Source organism: Pteropus vampyrus, unplaced genomic scaffold (assembly GCF_000151845.1).
Source record: "Pteropus vampyrus isolate Shadow unplaced genomic scaffold, Pvam_2.0 Scaffold434, whole genome shotgun sequence".
Classification (NCBI taxonomy): Eukaryota; Metazoa; Chordata; class Mammalia; order Chiroptera; family Pteropodidae; genus Pteropus; species Pteropus vampyrus.
This window is the reverse complement of record NW_011889215.1, coordinates 451613-473810: the sequence shown is the minus strand read 5'-3', so window position 1 is coordinate 473810 and position 22198 is coordinate 451613. Positions and strand designations below refer to the sequence as shown.

The following is a 22198-nucleotide window of genomic DNA, read 5'->3' as shown; positions in this document are numbered from 1 at the left end:
TAAATTCCTTATTTATGAGATTCATACTTATGGCATTTTATAGATGATATCATTCAAAGCTACTTAAACATAGTAGTAGAAATGAGTGCGAGAATTCATCCCATATTCTTGAGAGAACACAGAAATCACCATTAAAGCACTGGATCCATTTTCTTCTCTCGTCCCTCTGGCCACCAACATCAAACATGCTGTGGAAGGACAACAGAACAACAATTATTTGAGGTGCAAGGACACAACAGAGGCTTCTGTGCTTTTCTCTGTTGGTGTCTGGCCTGTAGCACTGCTTCCCGTGGGATCTCAGCACACTGCTGGGGCCCAGCCCAGGTTCTGCACCAGCTCACCCGGCCTGGGCATGCACACTTGGTCATTTCTCTGGTCACAGCCCTCGCCCCAAGGTCATCAGGTGGCTCGGGGCTCACTTCTCAGGGCAGCCTGCTCAGTGCATCCCTCTGCCTGAGTTTCTGGCTGCAGTTTCTACCTACCCCAATGCCTCAGATCTCTTTTACCCTTCCAGGCATCTCAGGTCTTGGATTCCGCCCTTCCCTAAACTTACTGCCTGTACTTCAGGACCACACAGTCTACATTTACTTATTCAAAAGGATGATGATGTACTTTTGGGATTCCACTCCCTGAAGCCCCAGGGCTGTGGGTGGTAGCTAGGTCTCCAGGTCCCACACCCAGTAGAGCCCCAGTGGGCAGCAGGGAGAGCTTCCTGCCCACACCCCCATGGCAGGCCTGCTCTCAACAACACACTTACTGAAAGTTTACTTTGTCCACTTGGAATCGGGTCTCGAAAATCCCTGATGTCAGAACTCTGCATCTGAGAAGGTCCTGAGGGCAAGAAGAGAAAAACAAAGTGATATCACTGTCCCCTTTCATAAGGAAAGCCCTGGATGCAACCATAACAATTGAGTTTTTCAAATAGCAATTTCTTCCATTACAAAAGCATTTCAAGGGCCTGGAGTGTTAATTAGAATAATATGGTAATTAAAAACTTAGGCAAATGCATTCTGTCTCATCTTCTATCTCACACCCTCTGAGAAAGTTACAGTTAATGTACTGGTTTGGTCTTAGAGACTTTAATAGCTGTGCTTTTATTTTCTTTAGAACTTTTTAAAAATTACTGATGAATGTAGCCCACTGACTATCATGCTGTTGACAACCAAATCACATGCTTAGTGTTCTGGGGAGAGACACTGCCAGTGATCTCCTGCTAGACTGGAAAGCCTTCTGCGGTGGGTTCAGAGCCATTTGGGTGAGAAACCAAAAGAAGTGTAACTCAACATTCACGGATCTTGGATTTTTTTAGACTGGATGCTAGCTGATTTTAGATTTCCTCTCGTCTCTGCATACTTTTATTCTCTCTAAGATAAAAGATGATGAGGTCTGGAAGGGAAGAGAAAGCCATAGTTTTACAAAGCTGATGGTATTTTTTTCTGATCAGAGATCCATTATGATGTTAATGAAACAGACACTGCAGTCATTCCGGAAGCTGGGAGGCTGTCCCCTCCTGTTAGCCTGAGGAGAAGTGTTTAGGACAGCCTCGAGGGATTGACTTAAGACTAGGAAGTCTCCACTGCTCTGTCAGATGATTTTGAGCTCTTGGAGTAAGCCTCAGAGAGAGATGGACTTCCAGGGAGAGAGAGTTCAGTCCTCCAGGAGAGTCAGAGAAGAAAAAGCCTCCAGGAGGGGCCCACAGCCAGGGCCCTCCAGGGGACACAGACACTGGGGAATGATGGAGAGGGGGTTTGAATAGAGCTCCACTGGTTTGAATAGAGCCCCACTAACTTTCTTGGAATTCACTAGATCTAGAGGCATCAGGGGGTTCCTAAACTGAGCAATTCAAGGTTCTCTAAGTCTCTGCAGATGCCCAAGTGTCAAAGGTTTTGGGGGGCACAGAATGTCCCTCTCTTGCTACTCACAAATGTGCAATGGGACACTTTTCTCCAGCTTAATCCAAAGGTGACACCGAGGGTCACACCTGGAAAGTGTGCTGTTGTGTATTACCCAGACCAGGGCCAAAAGCAGAATGAGCAGGGTTTATGAAGCTGGGGAAGTAAAGATTTAGTTTTCTGTTGACAGCTCCAAGAGGAATGGAAATTTCTTAGTCCTATTCCACAGATAAAATTATTTCAATATCGGGAATTTAGAAATCAAGCAAGTTTTAGAGAGCTAAGTCCATGGGCCAACTAACAGGGCATGGTAACACACCACGTGTGCATGTGGGGATAGTACAATTTGAAAGAAGTAGTTTTTTAAGAATTTTTTCCTTAATCCATTTTAAAGTAATCATTGAATAATAGTGGCAATTTCTCTAACCTCACAAGTTCCCCATGGGTGGCCACAGCTCTAACTTCACATACCTGGTCTGTCGGGGTGTAGTCCACCAAGCTGACACTGTCGATTCTTTCCAGGAAGCTGAAAAAAAAAGCCAGCAGTGCTCAGAATGTTCTCTGATGACTTTCTCCTGGGCTGTGGGGTGATGTATGGGACAGTCACACACACAGGCACAGGAGGCACAGAAGGACAGAGGCTGAGGGAAGTTCCCATTTTCTTTCCTGCACATGTACCTGTTCAGATAGCATAGCATTCCTGATTGAAGGGCTATGACTGCTTTTTTTTTTTTTTTTTTTTTACCTCTGCCTTCCCTCTTGTCAGCTGCCATAGGGTTGCAGGTGAGGGGCCATTCAGAATTTGGGAAGAAACACAGGCCTTCTTCCAAGGCTAAGCTAGTAGAGGAAGACCATGCTGCAAAGTAAATATAAAACTGAAGGCAAGAGCTGTTCCCTTAGGTAATAAGTTCTGAATAAAATCCAAAAGTCATGTGTGAATATGTGTGCCTGTGAGCAGGTTTAATGTGATGTGCACACCTGGCAGAGGTCATAGCCTCATAGGTGTAAGATTGGTCCTAGCAGTCTGATATTTTGCACAAATAGAGGGAGTGAGAAGTGGAGGGAAAGGAAATCACATTGCAGCTGCCCGTGGAAGGAGACACAGAAACAAGGAGTCCTGCAGGCAGGTGCTCTCTCTCCCCTCAGAGAGGCTGCCCTGTACATCTTATCTAAAATAGCACCCATGCCCATCTCCATGCCAACCTTGCTTTATTTTTCCACAAAGCACTTAACATAGCCTGATATGTTTTACATTTGTTAATCTGTTCATTATCTGTTTCTTGCTCCAAAATGCAGGTGAGGGGCCATTCAGAAATTGGGAAGAAACACAGGCCTTCATCTGGTTGGCCCAGGTGCCCCTAGCATCTCACACAGGCCTTGCCTCTGAATATTTATCCGATGAATTAATGTCTGCTCTCTTCCTCTTCCTGAAGCTGGAGGAGGTAAGCGAGCAGGTGGCTGAGAGGCCTAGTCGACAAAGGATACCACAGAGATTTTCAAGACATAGGAAGAGATGGAACTAGTTAACTGGTGAGCAAAGGACCACTTCTGGAGCAAGAGGGGGCAGCAGGGGTTTCAGAAGGGCAGGAGAGCATTTGAGGAGGGAGAGGAGGGCCTCAGTAGTCCATGCTCTCCTGGCTGTGGGTGTCCAAGGGCCAGGGTGAGGCTCCTGCACGAGGGAGAGTGAATGTGACCTAGACTAGAGGGACATGGCCTGGCTTCCCTGCCTATCCAGCCCTAGAAGGTTTGGGTTCCTTCACAGGATATTTGAAGTAAAGCAATGATTGGGCCCTCCTCTAAGCCCAAGTGCTTGGGGGCATTTTGTACAGCCCAAGGGAGGTATTACTTTCCATTTCCACCCAGTCTCCCGACCAACCCACACTCTAAGCCCTTGACATGCTTTCGGCATCAGCAAGAGGGAGGCTGAAGACTCAGTAAGACCACTTAATTTCCTTGACTATCTTCACTCCTTTCTACTGGAAAGCTAAAGACAGCCCCAGTAGCCAGAGATGATGGCCTGGTGCTAGGGTGACATTTTAGCAGCCATCCATGTATTTACCCTTGATTTGGCACAAGCTCCGCTGCTCCAGAACCAAGGCCTACCTTAGAGCTGCAACAAGAGGCAACCCCCTGGGAGGTAAGCCACCAGCAGAATGTAGGAAGAGGCAGCATTGGAAATGAGGTCATTTCCACTGGAAGACAGGGCCAGTCCCACCAAAGGGGAAGGTAGCTGTGGAGGGTGGTATCTGTAATTGCACTGCCTGCTGTGGCAGTTGTCAAAGAAAGTCAACTGCTCCTGGAGAAGGACTGCAGAGCTATGGCCAGGTGGCAGGGCCATTGAGAGGCCAAAGGGTCCCTGAACAGCCTTGGCCTTTCTGGAGCAGGCATTGTGTGCCCTGGTGGGTGCTGCCGCGTGCATACCAGAAGGTGGGTAAATTGGCCCAGGATGCGGAGCTGATACCTGAGAAGGGGTCTGGACAGAGTACAAACAACCCTGGAAATGCCACAGGAGGAGACTGCCAAGGTGGAGGCCTGGTTTGAAATCCACAATTGCAGTTTGGCTCAGTACTTGCTGGCCTTGAATTTGGTGGAGTGGAGAGCACCTCCGAAGTATACACTGAGTTCCTGACCATCTAGCAGGAATGGAGCCAAAAGACTGTGGTGAAGTGAAAGCGGTTTCTGCTCCTGGAAAGGGAGTTCTGGGCATTAATGCAGACAACCAGGCAGGTCTCTGGGGGCGGAGGTAGGCTGCTCCCCACCCCTCTGGGGGCTTTGATAATTTGATTCAGAAATGAGCTGTCCTCTTGGCAGGAGACATAAAATACTGACATGTGACACAGAAACTAATTGTCTTCGATTAAAAGGGCTGGAAGGACTTGAAAATTAAATATGAAGACTTTGGCTATAGTTAGAATTTAGGAAGCAACCAATTTCGTATCAGGATGCAGATAGGGTAGAGGGAGGTGGGTGAATTTATTCAGATGGTAATAACTAGTATAAATGGAAACAATGGAATGTGGTTAAAAAATATCAGAAGTTCCTGATAGATGTGATTAAAGAGTGCCTTCCAAAAAAAGTGGTGGGAGTACCTTCCTGAACGCTGTTAAAAATAAGTGGTTCAGAGATGCCGATGACAGAGCAAAGATGTCAAGTTCCTTTCCCATCCCAAGTCTCCAGGATGGATACTCAAAGTACATTCCAGCTCTGACACTTAACCATCTAAGCGAGACCTGAAAAGCATCAATGAACATTTCCAAAGTATCTTCTGCAGTGTTAATGATGCTGAAAGGTAGTCTGAGTTCATGAATTTCAAGTTTGTGCAATGAAAATAAAATGTGAAAATTCCCCGCTAATGTGAATGTGTTCCCTTTTTCTTTGAAAGGCTCTCTAATGAATAAAGGAATAAAATAAAAATCTACAGTAGTGTATTTCTGCCAGCCTTTAGCCCAAATCTTTGATTCAATCCACATATTCCCCAGCATGTTGTAGAAGTACTTCAAATCGGGGCTCCCAAGATAATATATAGAGAGATGAGTTTAAAGGGTCTCCCAAATCATATACAGAATTGCATAGGACTACATTTTAAAGTAACATCGTCTTCTTAAATATGCCACTGCCTGTTAAGCCAAAATATTAACCAGATTAAAGAATCTCCCTTATAGACCATTCACTCACACTAGATACAGAGTTGCAAGACAATACCAAATTACCATTGTAGAAAAACACCCTCATTATGGACACTATAAAAAAATGTTAAAAAAGCAATTTACTTTGATTTTTATTATTTCCTGCTACAGCTGAGGATATTCATGTTAGCAGATGCATTTTTATTCTCATCATTTAGACCTTCCTTCTGTTTGATGATACTGGCACAAAACAGCAATTCATTGTTTATTTCTCATCTGCTGTATTCTCACCCACTAAAATAACTCAAGTCACAGAATTCTTAGGTCCATGGACATGATCATGAAAAGGGACAAGGAAGGGATCATGAAATGATGATAACTATTCTAAGTGCCTTTAAACAACTGGATCTGAGAAAAAGTACCAACTAAATTAAAATGTATTTAACATCTCTTTTGTGAAAAATGTAGCAAGCTGGAACTCTGTCAAGGCAAGTAAAAATGTTTTCTCAGTGTATTATTGACATTTATTTCATGATATAGAAATCTTGTGGAGGGAAAGATGACCTATACAATGACAAAGTACCAGGCAGTTCTAATGTGCAGCAGGGTTAGATCCATGTTACTTAAAAGGCAGTCCTCAGCCCAGCTGCAGCAGCAGCACTGGCAGACCTGGAAATCAGGGTGTGCAGCTGAACATCTCCAGGTTAAGCAGACCCATGTGCACAGCAGAGTTTGAGAAGCACTGCAGTTTCCTCTCCATTTTTACTGTCACCCTACTCTATCTAGGCTCTAATTTTTTTTTCATTTGTACAATATAGGTTCTGATGACTCACGCTCCTGCTTCTTTCGCCAGGGTAAAGTCCACACTTTTAATCTGGCCTCCAAATCATTCACGATCTGCCTGATCTCTAAAAGTTTATTCTAAATCCATGTTAGAACTTGTGCATTTGAAGGCAGGAAAAAAGAAAAGAAAAAAAAAGAAAAAGTAAAAACTGTATTAGTAGTTGCATGGAAGATTAACTATTTCCTTGGTATGTTTGAATTGAATCTTTTTGTAAATTGTATCTCTTTCACCTGAGGAAGTTTCAATATGAAAAAGAATCTTGTCAGCATGAAGAAACTGTTACAATAAAGAATAGTTAGGGCTTCCAGAAATATGCATGAAAATTCCATGGTAACCTAACAAATTCAGGTGGTAAGGGTGAGTGTCAAAAAATACCATGCTTTCTGAACCAAATCTACTCTGAATTCTTTTTCCTAAATAGCTTTTTAAACACAATGCAAACTCATCTGCAGGGACATTCAGTTTAAAATGATTTATTTGACAAACTTCCATGGTTTACATTTCAGCATTTCATCAACTGCAAAAATGATGAAATAATTCATGGGCCTAATACGCTTTTGAAAATAATATTTATGGTTTCTAAAAACATTCATTCATATAGTTTGAAATGAACATTTTAAGAAAATTCAAGCTTATATAAGCATTGTTTAATCTCACAAAATATATTAATATTGTTGGGAATATCTGCACTATAAAAGGGTCTTTAATTTACCAAAGGGTTCGACACTAAGCTATATTTTAAGTTTTAATTTTTTTTCCCGTCTAAAGAGGGGTTATGACTCATGCTGTACTCAGTTGCCTCTGTGCAATCGTGTGGATGAGAGGAGACACAAAAAGGGGCAAGTTCTAGAAACACATGGGGCAATTGACAGGTGTCCCTTACAGAGTTCAGAACAACATCCAGTCAGATGTAAAGACACTTAAACATAGGATCAGCTCTCATCTGCATGTATGTTTTTTTCCCCCCTTTCCATTCACACTGGAAAACATGTTATAATGAATACTTGGTTATGAATCTTTCAAAGGGCCTGGAAGTCCCTATAATTATTTTCTGAAACAGTGGAATTCTCTTATGGAGAAGTCTTCCAGTGAAGAAAAGGGGATAATTTAACATATTCATAAATATTTCACTTAGATTAACATACTTGCCAGGCAAAAGCAAATCGATGTTCTCCATGTTTTGAGGCTATGAGAAAGTGGTGGGTTGCTACAGGCTTTACTTTTCAGCCAGAAAATACACGCTGCCATTCCAGGAAGATGGAAGGCAGCACATCTGAGTTCTAGCCTTAAGCGGCAAGCCTGCTGTCCAATCCTGAATTGTCTTCCCAGGAGTCCCAGCTGGCTGCATGTATAAATTATTTGCATGGCTAAGTAAAACATTCTAACTTGTACTTCCAAGGTTATTAAAGTTATTTCAAGGACAAAATAATAAATGCAAACAGAACGTAAAATGCTGTTCTAATTTTATTTCTAATTTTGGTTAAAGTCAAAATAAAACCCACACACACAGTCCCAGAGTTGTCTCAAAACAATCACAGTTCTTTGGCAATGTTAGAGTGAGTAATATGACTGCCATGCTAATTAACATACTTTATAAGAAGTCTAAGTAAAGTGTTGAAATAGGAAAATAACTAGAAATGTGTTAGAGAACTTCATTTGAAAGAAACTGTTATATGTTAAACGTTGTCTTAAAAAGAACTTCAGTAAATAAAAACATAATTGAATAATTTTTCCTTATAATAAATGGAAGTTATGTGGCATTTTTCCAGTTATAAGACAACTACCACACAAAAAATTTACAGAATTTACATAAACAGTAAAAAGGTATTATGCGAGAACGTCCTATTGTAATTTTAGTGTAAGTTATGAGGACAGATTAATAGTCAACTGTAGTCTCCTTTTGATGGGAAAAAAAGGATACACAGAAAAAGCACTATTAAATAAGTTGAACGAGGTGTTGCTAGTCCTGTAATCAAAGTAATCATTTCCCTCTAATTCTTATGCACGTGTCAATTCCACATATTATTAATTACACTATATTAAAAAAACAACAACACATTCTTCGATTTTGATAATCCGGGCAGAAAACTGAATACACGGGAACTAAAATTTTGATCAAAACTTTGAGATTCATAAACACCAAATTAACTAGTCCTGTTAAAAGGTAGCTATAAAAATACACATCATCACAAGCTATACAGAACTTTAAAATCCAGTTACGAGTGGAGAAAGCCTGGAATTTCTTAATGTAAGTGAAAGAGAGCACTGTGAAAGAGAGCACTGTAAACCCAAAGGTAGAAGCATTTTAAGAGAATTTCAGCATTCTGGCATTTTCAAAGTTTCTAGTGTATACAGTATCGCTCTAATACAGAGAGCATTTCAGAATGTGGCTACAGCCAGGAAACCTTTGGGTGGGTTCTGTCCTCACACTTGATCTCGCAGGCGGGCGAGTCTCTGGGATAGCTCATCCTGCTCGGCCGAGGCCACGCTGGTGCCCACGGAGCCGGTCTGCCCCTGCGGCAGCTCCATGTTGAGGTCTAGGCCGGCCTCGTCTGCCATTTCCTGGAGCAGCATATCCACTTGGTTCTGCGGAGTGGTCAGCGTCGTCGTGCTGCTCATCGTGTCTTCCATTTGCTGCGTTTGGACGTCCAGCGTCTCAAACTGGTGCTCGAATTTGTCCATCAAGGCAGAGATCTTTTCCAGATTCATGGTTTTCAACGTCGCATCCATGGATTTAACCACCCCGGCCATTGACTTGGTCACCTTGCCCATCGTCACTGCCGTCTGGACTCTGGCAGCCACCGCATCGACCCGCGCACTCATTCTCAAGAAATTCACCGCCTGGTTCTTCTGGCGAATGGCATTTTCAGCGTGTATCCTCGCAACTTCCATGTTGCCCTTCTGAATGGCCTTTTTAATTTTGGCCTTTTCGGCCTTTTCCTCCTTGTCGCATTTTTTGGCACTCCTGCTCAGTTCTTTGGCCGCGAACTTTAGGTTGAACAGGTGTTTCTCCATGTTGGACATAGTCAGACGGCTCGTCGGAGTCAGCGGCCGAGGCCCAGAGGTACGCCGAAGGGAGGCAGAAGGGAGGTCCGCTCCCGGTTGCCGCTCCTTTGTTTTGGTTGCACTTCCTGTTTCTGCCGCGCGGCGCAGACGGTGACGTCAGAGCCCGGCGCCGGGAGGCGGGACCCGCGAGACGCACGGGCCCAGGGGCGGGGAGGGGCGGAAGGCGCCAGGGGATGTCCCCGAGCACCCGACTGGTCACGCTGACGTAGTCCGGGCTGATTGCGGCGCTTGCTCTCTTCACTGAGTTCCGCCCAGTTTTTAAAGTATTTAAGCATTAGTAGACACAAAAATTCGTGTTCACACACGCTTTCTTAGGCATATATCTACTGAAACGTACAGGATGTGTCTAGATCTGCACCTAAAAATACCCAAACTCCAAACTTGGCAAACCTTAAGCTTTCTGGGCAGAGGGATTAAAAAACAGCAAACAGTCAACTAAGTCAGCAGGCTAAAGCTTTCGTTATTTGCATGGGTAACTTCCATTTTCTTAGGGGAACCCGAAACTATGGATTGTTAATACATTAAAAAACAAAAGTTGTATCATTGTCCTACGTCTCAGTCTTTGACTACAATTTAGACGGGAGTCCTGTGATATCCTTTTATTTATTATTTCACCGATGAGTGAAAATGCCTTCAAAACCGTGGATCAGCACATTAATACCATGGCTGGAAGTTCAGCAACTATCACCCAAAAATCCTTCTGTGATTTAGTAATAAAAAACTCCATCAATTGCTGACATGATTCTATCCATTTGATGTTTTATAAATATCCAAGGAACTTCACTCACACTTAAGTTTGACATGCTAAATTGTCATTTTAAATTATGCTAGCAGAGAATGGTGAAGTATTGGGACGCACACCCACTTGCATATATCAAAACTGTCACTATGTATTATACCCTTTAAAAATGCGGGCTTTCAGATGGCAGCAATGTGTCCCGGAGCTTTTTTCTTTTAGATTCTTTAGATACAACAGTAAAATATAAGAAGACCTAGCCTGCCCTAATGAGCTAGGTTGAAAATGATTACTAAGCGCTAATTCTGTTTAGAGATCATTTTAATCCAGAATCTTATCATCCCTTTGGGCCTCCTGTGATAACTAGTCAAGGGTCTTGAACCACAAAATTAAAGTTGTTCTGGTATCACATGAACTTTCCTAAATCGCAACTCTTATTACCTTACTCTGTTGTTCCAAAACCTGGGCAGAAAAGCTGAACTGCTCTATGGCAGAGTGGGTCCCCACGCTCCCTATTCTTTCTCTCTCCTTATATGCCAATTAAACCAGAACGAAGCTTGGAAGTTGAGCATCATTTGTGTCATTTGATCAGTGTGGAAAATGAGAATTGATGCTCTTCCCTCTATGTACACTGTCCCTGCTGCCTGGGCTTCCACTCCATTCATCTTTGCCTATTGCCCCTCCACAAAAAACACCGCCATGAAGCCTCCCAGGACCCTCCTCCTCTGTGATGCCACTGTACTCTGCACCTCTGCCATAGCACACAGGGCAGACCTCCTGGCATGGAGTCTATGGAGACAAATCACTGAATTGTATTATGAATCAAGTGGAAGCAGAGAAGTCTTATCCCTTTTCTCTCATGTGCTTTGCACATAGTAGGTACTACATACAATAAGGCTTTGCTGAACTGAATTGTGGTTGGCAGAGGCTAGGACATTACCCTAGTTAGCAACTTAGCCAAGATTACTTTTCTCTCCCCTAAAGTAGAACTCTTTCTTCACATGTGACATTTCTAGAAACAGAATATTAAAAAAAATAAAGAGAAGAAATCTGTTTAAAGTGGGGGCTAGAGGGCCTGCGCCCCCTTCTCTCCTTACTCTCATCCTACCCTCTTTTTCTTTTGGGTCCCTGGCTTTCCTTGCACTTAGCAAACTAGTTCCTTAACCATGTTCTATAGTTTGCTTAATGACATTCAAATTCAGTGAGAGCATTTGCAATATAATTATTAGAAACTTTGATAGACAATGTGGATAATGACAACATTGATTAAGCAATGATGTGCCAGGCATTGTTCTGGGCACTTCATATGAATTAACTTATCTCATCCTCACAAACTTTATGAGATAGACACAATTAACACCTCACTTTATGGGTAAGGAAACTGAAGCTACGAGAGCAAAGCAACTGGCCTGTGACAACCCATCTGCGGAATGTTAGAAATAGGATTCCACAGATAGAGCGGGGACCAGTAATAAAACAGTGGGGAATCCAATAAGTTAACAAGAATAAATCTATCTTTGGATTAAAAGAAGTCGATTTACCAGCTGTTCTGAGAAGTCTGAGAAGTTGCGTTGACTGCAAGGTTAATATGACCTAAGTAAGGTTGTTAAGTCAACATCCACTGAAGCTACATTCATTGAATGATGGCAGATCTGCTCTTTAAGCTGGTCAGACAGTCTAGAGAATGAGGTGGAGTTCCAGGAGCTATATTTTCAGAGCAAATTAGAAGGCAGAGAAGAAGGCTACCCATCCTCCCTGAGCTAGGTACATTCCTTAGGCCTCCTGTCGTTTTCTTTCTTCCATAACATCCTTAGCCATCCCCACTGTGTTCCATGTGATCTATACTAACGACTCTCACTTTTACATTTCTAGACCAAGTTTTCTTCTGAGCTCCAATATACCCAACCATCTCCTGACACTAGAAAATTCAGGGCGCAAGACCGTTTGGCAGCTCCTCCAATTTACTGAACATCCAGTCCTTCCCCACAAATCTGCTAACCCTTACTTGCTAAATGGCACCTCCATTCACCTTGTTTTTCAAGTCAGACTCAGGAATAGTCCTGGATGACCCCCTTCTCTATAGCTATATCCTCTCTCCAAGTTTCCCCATTATTTACATTCCATTGAGGGTGAAAACCTTCAGGGTCTGTTCAAATTAGTATGCTTTCTTTTCATGTATCTAGTCAACGGGAGATTACTTTGGGTTTCTGAAAGATTATCAAAGGAGACTTTGGTCCTTCAACAATGCTGGTTGCTCATGAGAACCTTCTGGATACAATTCATGCTATAAAAAAAAAATACACAGTCTACAGTCACTGGAACAGTCAGAACTTCTACAGTAACACTGCCGCCTTCTGACACTCATAGCCAAAGTAGAAAGTTTAATTTAGGGACTGTAAGAAAATTTCGAATAGCATGCAGACATTTCTAGAAAGCCAGGAATCAAAATCAAACCAGTTAATTATTATTTTTATTTTTTGATACCATTTTCAACAGGGATACTGGCAAAAACTATAATATCCACTTTTAGAAAGAAATGGGCAATGTCATATACTGTTAGAGTGCAAATTATATAGCTTTGAATCAGTTAATTATTTTTATCCTAAAACAGGGAAAAATTTGCTATAATTTGGCACATATGGCCTATTTCTTTTCTCTCCTTTGAACCAATACAAAAGATTAAACTTGAGATATTTAAGCAGGATCCATGGCTTGATTTCACTGGAAAAGAATCATCTGCTAAATCTAAAAACACTAAAATAAAAAGGAAAGAAATGGATATGAAAAATAATGTTATCGTATGTGTTAAAATATTCCTGGATTTTCATAGGTAGGTTTCTAGTGGTATTGAAATGTTGTACCTTGAATTCTTTTTCTAAACTTCTCCTCACTTACCACAAGTTGTATCTATGTGTATATTTATGTTGATTTGTTCAGTAGCAGTTTGTCTTTTAGATCTTTTTATAGTGACATTTTGGTTCACAACCTTGCACCTAGTACCAGTCAATCTCTGGGACACATAGATGCTCAATAAATTCCTACTGAAGGTATAAATGCAGTCAAAGGAAATGGCTTTGGATATGTATATCTCTACTTGGTGACCTTTCAAAAAATACATTACATATATTACTGGGTATATTATATATATATTTTCTCTATATCACCTTTTTACTTAGGAATGCAGCTATAATTTACTTAGGAATGCAGCTATAATTTAAAACAATGAGACTTCTCAAATCTTGGGAAATTGCAAAGGCATTGTCCCTCAGATTATATTAATATGTCAAGATTTAGAAAGGAAAATGAGAAAGAGAAGGAAATGGAGAAGCAGCACATGAGGAGAGGTCTGCACTGTTCCATGTAAGGGTTGGTAAGTATCTGGGTTATTAGTCCTCATGGTGGTGGCAGGAGTGAATATTAGGCCAATCTTACCTTCCTATGTCCTGATGGTCTAATTGGGCATCTACTACGGTACTGACATAAGAATTCTGTTGCTCCTTCTCTGCATTGAACAACCTACCCATTTGATGGTAGGCTGAAATTAAATCTAAATATCCCTGGACAGTCCAGGATTTCTTTTGGTGCTGAATTAAGTAATGACCACCTTGGCCTACTTTTTCACAGCAGGGGGCTCCACAGTCCTTCCCAGTCCTCCTTGCCTTAAAGAACAATCTGGATTTAGAAAAATCAGTGGAAGTAATTATTATTTTTTTAAAAATGGTCTCTAAACATTAATTTTCCAGTTTGGTTTTTTTAAAAAAGAACTCCAGATTCTCTTTAGTTCACTCTTATTTTAAGATGATTTTGATTTTTTGGCTTTCCCAACAAAGGAAGCAGCACCAAAGCAGCAGGGAGAGGCACGCAGTGTGGCCTGCTGTGGTGTCAGGCCGGGGCTCTGGTCTGTCCTGGGCAAAGCTGCGTGATTACTTGTGTGACCCAGACTGGGCCAGCTCTTTTCTTAGGTCTCAGTTTCCTCATTTATAACAATGGAAAAGGAGGGCCTATAATCTAATAGTCTGGTGATAATGCCTTTATTAGGTTTTAGTATCAGAGGAGGCTGTTCAAAACCATTAAATTAAAAAAAAAAAAAAAAAGCCCTGAAACAATCTATATAGATTCATTATAAAGTTTACTAAGAGAAAAAAAATGTATTATTTAAATTGCCTTTTTTCCCCAGCAGTTTGTAATGGACGTTTGCAAATCTCATGGGGGAACATGTGGAGTAGATTCAGCAAAACAGGGAAAGCAGACTGTGTGTATTTCTATATTATTACTAGTGGCCAGCATATATTACTCCTCCATTTACAGAATATTTTGCAGTAAGAAAATCTACTCCTTTGGTGGAGCTCCTGCTGCAAAGGGAGAGAAAATATACAAGCAGAAACCGAAGAACTATAGAAGGAGAACAAAGACCTGAAATATTTTATGGTCTTTGAAAGAGGCCATGCATTCTTTTTTTCAATCACGATTCCCATTCTTCACAGTAAATCTTTATTATACTCCCTCTTTTTTCTTTTAAAGAAAAGCTTACTTTGAAGCACGCTACAATGTGTAACAGCTGCCTGGCTGTCTACTGGGAAATTGATAAGTCATCCTGCAGACATCGGTCTGGATGGAGAGTGATTTCATGACTACAAACCTGGCACAGGACAGGATTGCACGCTGCCCTAGTCAGCCAGGCTGCGTCTGGGACCCTTTGCAGGAAACTGGAAGCTGACTACTCTCACATGACTTTTTAAAAACTTACAACTCATAAGTTAAAAAATAGTTAATGTGTACACTAGCCAGTATATTTTGTTGCATATTAAAACCCTCCTCTTGGAGCATCTTCTGTGTGTAATGGAAGCAGATGGTTACAAATTGTGAGCTTCCCCAGGGCCACATTAGATTGAGTTCTAGGAGATGCCAGTGGAGGGGAACAGCCTTTGTGTTTTTTATTGCTGCTCCTGGGAATAAGTGTGTGTCACTGACACACTCAAATCCTTAATGCTGTGTTTGATCTGCCATAAGACTCATCTTTTATGTGCATCATGTTGTAGTTAAATTAAACTTAAGGAAGTCAAGTGATTTAAAATACCCAGGGTCATAGAATAGAGAGTATGAGTTCTAACAACTGCATATTCTGAGAACAATTTAAAGGTCTTCAAATTCTAGTTTATCCTACACAATATACATAAAGGAAGGAGTCGCTGGCCATTAATGCCCATGCAAAGCTAAGCCTGGAAATATCTTTTGGTCAAGAAAGAGCTGCAGTTTCATTTTGAGCCAAAACATAACATTTTGTTAGCTTAAGTTGGTATCTTTAGTTAGGAACCAAAATGGTATTAGAAATCAACTATAATAACTCAATGAGTCCTACTGGAAATAATTTAAGACTTATAGTTATAATGTAAAAAGTCTCTAACAAAGCTGAAGTGTTCTTGTTACTTCTATACTTCTATAATGTGCTATTACAGCGTTCAATTCTCTCCAAGACGGGGCCATCATTTGCAAAAGGTACTTACGGAACTTTTAATTGTGTGTGTGTGTTTTTTTTAAGTATACAGTTAAGTTTTTTTCTTTCCTCCTTTCTTTGAGGAAGAGGCCCTCTCCCTCAAACTCAGATAATTACCCTGAAACTGGTGATTCTGCTCCCCTGGCTATGATAAGGATCTCTGAAGCTCAGCACTCTTCTTGGTCCATTGTAGGCAGAAATGGCTTTAGGCCAGGCAAGGCCCTTAGAGTCTGAGAGGGGAGGGGACCTTTAACTCAAGAGGTTTTTTTTTTTTCCTTTAAGAAACATATTAACCAAGCTTGTTTTCCTTTACTCCCTTAATAGAGACATAACTAGATATATGATTTAAATAATAAGTTTGTATCTTCTTTCTTTCCTTCTCTAGGGACAGAGGCGGCATTTTGTTGGGATATCCGAGACCCTGTTCTGATTGAGGCAGAGAGGGAAAGAGCTCCATGAAACCCCAATAGGCAGGGACTACAACCCTGCTCAGCAGGAAGCAGGTACGAAGAGACTTCCTGTCCCTTAACATCCATACAAATAAGAAGGGGTTCATGGCTCTTAGAAAAAACGGTTTGGCAGGAAAGTTAATAGGGGGTTTCGGGTCCACCTGCAAAACACTGAGGTCATTCTATTCTAGAAAGGGTCTGCCACAGTCTGCCCACAATTAAGGCGGAAAGCACTTTTGGGCTAAAAATAACTCATACAAGGAAACAAGTAAGCAGAAAATTGGGTACTAGTTTCAGCCAGTCACTTGCACATGTGCAATGAAGCCCACAACGACCTTCAATTCACCTGAGCCTCATTGTACGGTCATTATAATATAATGCATATGCCCGGAAGTCATTAATATCATTATAACATACTGAATTCTGGGAATGAACATGCACAGAAAGCTAACGATGAGTCACTGAGTCCTGTCCATCTTAGTTGTCAATCAAGAAAGCCCACTCCTCTAAGAAAAGTAACAACCCGCAGCAAGTAGGAATAAAAACCCCAAAGGCTTTGTTACTGGGCCTTTGAACCCGTGAGCCCTTTGTGGGCTTATCTTGCTTGGGCCCCGTTTCCACATCTGGAAGTGTACTGTCGCCTTGCTTTCCCTTCCAATAAAGCTATGCTTTTGCTGCTGTACTTCGGCGTCTTGCTCAATTCTTTGTTCAAGACATTAAGAGCCTGGACAAAGTGTCAAGAGGGGAACCTCACTCTCCGGTAACACTTGTGGACTAAAGGAGGCCAAAGATAGACATTTTAAAAAGAAATATTAACTTTAAAATGGCTTTAAATTAAGTAATCAGATACAAGATATCTGAATTAATATCTGATGGAAAATATCTGAACATGCCTTCTTGTTCTATTATATTTGATAGAGTTGGGCTAGAAACTACCAGCTCATGCCTGTATTCCACAAATATTTACTGAGTTCAAGGCTCAGGACTGAATAACTTGGGGGGTAGATAAATAATTGGAAGACATGATGAATTTATAATGTTCCACAAAGCAGAAGTATTTATTTCCCCTAGCATTTCTTCTCATGGAAGGCTCTCCATAATCAGAGCATAGAGGTGCTGGCTGAGCTTCCCTGATAAATTTGACATGTGAAGCATTCTAGCAGCTATTTTTTTTTTCTGAAAATCACTAGGCTGCCTTGGGACATAATTAACCATGTCCTAAATATAACTAATCCTAGCCAAGATTAACATTTGGGAAATAATACTGAATAGTAAATTTTAGCATACTGCAGGAGAAAGAAAATGAATTTTTAGTTTAGGGGTTAAAAGAATTCGAAGCTCACTAAATTTCAACTTATGCTAATGTACAAAACTGCAAATTCTTCCACGTCATTTACATGAAATAAAATTGAAAAAACAGGCACAAACTGCATTCAATATGGTTCCTGGTTATTGGAAGCATTCTGGTGTTTCCTCTTTCTGTAGCTGTCCACCATTGTGTGTCATTTCCCAAGAGGTCCCACCATTTTCCCATCCTCACAAGGGAGCTGACTGTAAGATGTTAACTATGAGAAGCATGTGGCTGACTTAGGGGGCGGGGAGAAAGGAGCTTTGAGGACTTCCAGACAAGACAGTCTCTGAGAGGGAATGCCCAGTGAGCTGCTCTATTTTCAGAGACCAAAAATATTGACTTGTTAAGATCACACTGATGCAGGACAGGGCAAAGTTCTCTGAGTTGGGGGAGACTCAAAGCTCTGCACTGAGAGAGAAGAGGGTTACGCATAAGAAAGAATTCAAACACATGCCAAAGTTAGAACCAAAAGTTTATTAGAGAAGGGGAAAAGCAAAGACAAAAAGCCTAGACAAGGGAAAAAAAGTCCTGAGTGTCAGGGAACCCAGTTCATATATCAGTCTTTAGTTCCATGAGTTACAGTTTAAGGACTTTGTTTACCCATTTCCAGTGATATCGACCGACATACAGGGAGGAAGGGGAAGGGGAAGAGTTGCAGTTTGAAAGGCCTGATGGCAGTTCCCAGCCTTTACTCTGTAGGTTCCTTATGGTTTGAGCCATAGGGAATGAACGGTTTCATTTTGTGTAGGGCAGCCACTTGAAGACTGTTTTTCCTGTTTTCCTTTCATGGTATAGGGAAATGGGTTGTCAGCAATCTCAGCAGAAATCTTCTTTTGTTATCCAGGTTTTCTCATGGTCTGGCTGCAGGGCTAATCAGCATATTCAGTCTCGGAATATAGCTTGATTTAACATTTTAGTTCTCTTGCCTCCTACCTACATTAAGACCATATGTCAGAGACAGAGATGGAATGAGAAATGGACCTTCCGATCTACGTTCACCTCATGCTGAGTTTCTTATTTGAAGATATCTGAGATGGAAAAACGATCTATTAAGTCTTGTCAGTTTCAGCAGACGTATTTATACACTGCGTGTATCGGCAAGGTGATTTTTTCCTTAACCATTACCACCTGCCTCAGGTAGCTGGTATGAAGAAGCTTTCATTCCTTCTTCACAGAAATCATGTGTAACGCTCTGGATTCACATTAATATGAAGTAGAATAATAAACGGTGGCATACCAAACACTTAATTGTTGTCATATGAATAAAACTGTAAGCAAACAAATTATATTTGTGCTTAGATTGCCCTAAGTTAATATCATAACAGAATAAAGCCTGTATTTCAAAGGTAGCTTTTTGTTGATATCATAGATTCTAATTATTATATTATCAGTGGAGTTTCATATGACAAGGAGAAAATTCTGAAATGTCCGAAATTAAATTACAGCAGGAATAGGGTGGAAGGAAGAGACCAAAAGTGGTTAATCAGTTAACGACTGCAGGGCCAACTAACAAGACTGTTCACATTCCCCAGATTAACTTCCAGGTGGCTATTTCTGTCATTATCTAAAAAAGAGAATAGCTAGGCACCATTAAACCTCAGAAGCCTTCCCTTTTTGTTTACACAGGAACTTTCCCATCCACTACCCACAGCTAATCCACAGGAACAAACGCTTTTTCCCTGTCCTTTGCACCTGTCCCTTGCACCTGTCCCAGAACTGGCCTCGCTTCAGCTTCTCCCACTCCCTTTATCGATAGCCAATGTAAATTCTTTCAGAATGGCTTACATATTTCTCCCCCCTACTTGACGTATAAAAACGCTCAGCATCTCCAGGATGGTGGACATGCTTGCCTTTCCCACCTGGCACTGTTGGTAATTTAGACTTCACGCCCCAGGACCTGTTTTTTTTTTCTTTCTCATTTTCTCTTGCTAGCACTGGCCTAATCAACCCTTTCTTTTAAAAAGACTTTCAGCTGTGGAAGTTAAAATTTTTGTTTCACAGGTGTAAGAATGACATTTAATTCTAATCACTGACACACTACCTTAAGGAAGATTTTTCTTTTTTGAATGCTTTAATATGCATTATCAAAGAGTAGCATTTTTTACTCCCTAAATCCTATTTTAAAAGCTTTAATTACATTTCTTGATATCATGAACACATTCTCCTTGTTTATTAGGAGGAGGGGAGTACTCCGTAATGTACTGCTACAGTGTTTGGGTTTCTTCCAGACAGTAGGACAGTCTCCCTAAAGGAGGTCATGTAGTAGCAGGTATCAGCACTTCATTCCTTTTTACAGGCGAGTAATAATATCCCATTTTATGGACAGGCCACATTTTGTTTCTCTAGCATATGATAGACATTTGCATTGTTTCCAGTTTCTGGCTATTTTGAATAATGCTGCTATGAACAGCTATTGCGCCTTTATTTGAACTTTAGAAAAACTGATTTTGTATATTGAGAATGGTGGACTATGAATGGTAGAGAAAGAAAAAGAACAGTTATATATGAAAGCCCATTCATTTAACAAATATATTTTGATCACCTATGTGCCAGGCATTGTTCCAGGCACAATGGTAAACCATAATTCCATGTGAGCAGTGAGCAATGGCATACTAACCCATACACAATGAAGAGCTTAAAAAACTTGATTAGATTTAGTTATTTATTCAACAAGTATTTAATGAGATGTTACTGTGTCAGGCACTGCATGGAGAACAATTCAAAATCCTATGGAAATAACTTCTTATAAAATTACTTATTGATATAGGTCAATTATATCTTAATAAGGCTAGAAAAAATAAACACCCCCGAAAAGTCCCCTAAACAGACAAAACAGTTTTTACCTGCCAATTTCCATAACAATTTTTGTTAGAGAAAGATATATTTTCAGTATGGGAACAATGTTTTGAATAAGCATTTTTGCTTTTCCGTTTCTTTTCTTCCTTTTTCTTTCTTGAACTGGTTTAAAAAAGATAAAGAATATGCAAAACCTAAAGCTTTATAGGTGTTATACTGAATATTCTCAACCGTGTACCTATATTGTCACCACACTCAAGCACATAGATTAGACAGTTCACTTTATAGGGTAAGGAGTACTGAAGGGAACCAAAGTTTTGCCACCCTAAAGCTGCCTTTTTGGATGTTTATTTTAAGCTGGTTATTAAGAAACAAAAGACTCAGAAAGAAATTCAGACCTTCCCCCTTTCATGCCTAAGAGATTCAGATGTAAAACCTGATCTAGGAGGGGAACCTTAGCATAATCACCTTAGCATTAGACTGGAAGACTCTAGGCAGGAGCCTGTTGATTAGATCCCCCGCCCGAGGTGTCCCATTGTTTTCTGAGTTGCCTAGCAAAAATTTACCTGCCAAATGTGTTCCACTCTTCCTCAATTACCTGCAAATTGCCCATTTTCACTTTAAAATCTAAGCCCTCATTATCTTCCTTTTCTCCTTTGTCCAAAATGTAACATATTTCCCTCATTGTCTTTGGAATTTTCATACTATGTGAATTCTTGTGTGGAAAATAATAAGGTGGAAGAAAAACTTATTTTTTTAGCCCCCCAAATATTAACTTCTATCCTGCAATCATTCATCACTTGTAAATGGAGTCTGTCTCTCTGTTTCCTGTCCCCTTACTATTAAATAGAAAGGCCCTAAAATTTTGTATTCATCAGTTGATGGGCATTTGGGTTGTTTCCATTTTTTGGGCTATTACGAATAATGCTGCTATGAATATATGTCTTGGAGTTTTTCTGTAGATATATGTTTTCAATTCTCTTGGATAGATATATATCCAGGAGTGGAATTGCTGGGTCATATGGTAACTCTATGTTTAACTTTTTGTGGCACTGCCAGACTGTTTCCCAAGTGTCTGTGTCATTTACACTTCCACCAGCAGTATATGAGGGTTTTAATTTCTCCACTTCATTGTCAACACTTGTTTTATTTGACATTTTGATTATCCATCCCAGTGTGTGTCAAGTGGTATCTTATTATGGTTTTGATTTGCATTTCCTTAATGGCTAATGATATAGAACATCTTTTTATGAGCTTAATGGCCATTTATACATCTTATTGGGGAAATGTCTATTATTAAAGATAAAATTATTTATCTTTTTATTATTGAGTTATAAAAGTTCTTTATGTATTCTGGATACAAGTCTCTTCTCAGATACATAACTTACAAATATTTTCCCCTTTTGTGAGTTTTTTTACTTTCTCGAACCATGTGAACCTCTACAGAAACACTATTCTGGCTTTCATTTGCAAACTAAATTAAGTGGAAATGAAAAGTTGATGAGAATGACTTTAGGATCTGGAAAATGGGTACCCTGTGACAAGCTTAGAGCCAGGATTCAACATTTTCATAAGTTAGCATCTGGCAGTGCCTGATACACATTTGATGCTCTCATAATATTTGTTGAACTTTTAGCCTACAATAGTCTTTAAAATCTTTAGGTTTAAAATTTGAAATTGTGGATAAATCAAGTAATAGTCTAGCATGGTATAGTTCTGTGTAACCTTAGATGCTTTTGTTTTCATCTCAGTAAAATGGAGATAATAGACTTTTAATTTACCGAATCCAAACTCACCTCCTTATTTCATTTATTTTTAAAAATTTAAAAAATTTTTGTTAACACCTACAGCACCTGGTATTCCTAAGTGGTCTCCCATCCAAGTACTAACCAGGCTGGACCCTGCTTAGCTTCCGAGATCAGATGAGATTGGACACACTCATGG

At 40.5% G+C, this 22198-nt stretch overlaps 2 protein-coding genes across 4 annotated transcripts in view; both read right to left on the bottom strand.

Moving 5' to 3' along the window:
- GNAL (G protein subunit alpha L) overlaps nt 1-22198 on the bottom strand; it is a 158556-nt gene that overhangs the window by 7135 nt on the left and 129223 nt on the right. For all 3 annotated transcript variants that reach the window (XM_011381291.2, XM_011381292.2, XM_023523956.1), the window contains 3 exons: nt 2364-2418; nt 758-831; nt 130-188 (listed from right to left, as the gene is read on the bottom strand). In XM_011381291.2, coding sequence (XP_011379593.1) covers nt 130-188; nt 758-831; nt 2364-2418 — 188 coding nt within the window. The remainder of the gene's footprint in view (nt 1-129; nt 189-757; nt 832-2363; nt 2419-22198) is intronic.
- Nucleotides 6820-9515, bottom strand: CHMP1B (charged multivesicular body protein 1B). The gene has a single exon (XM_011381290.2). The coding sequence runs from the start codon at nt 9384-9386 to the stop codon at nt 8787-8789; it is 600 nt and encodes a 199-aa protein (XP_011379592.1). The 5' UTR covers nt 9387-9515; the 3' UTR covers nt 6820-8786.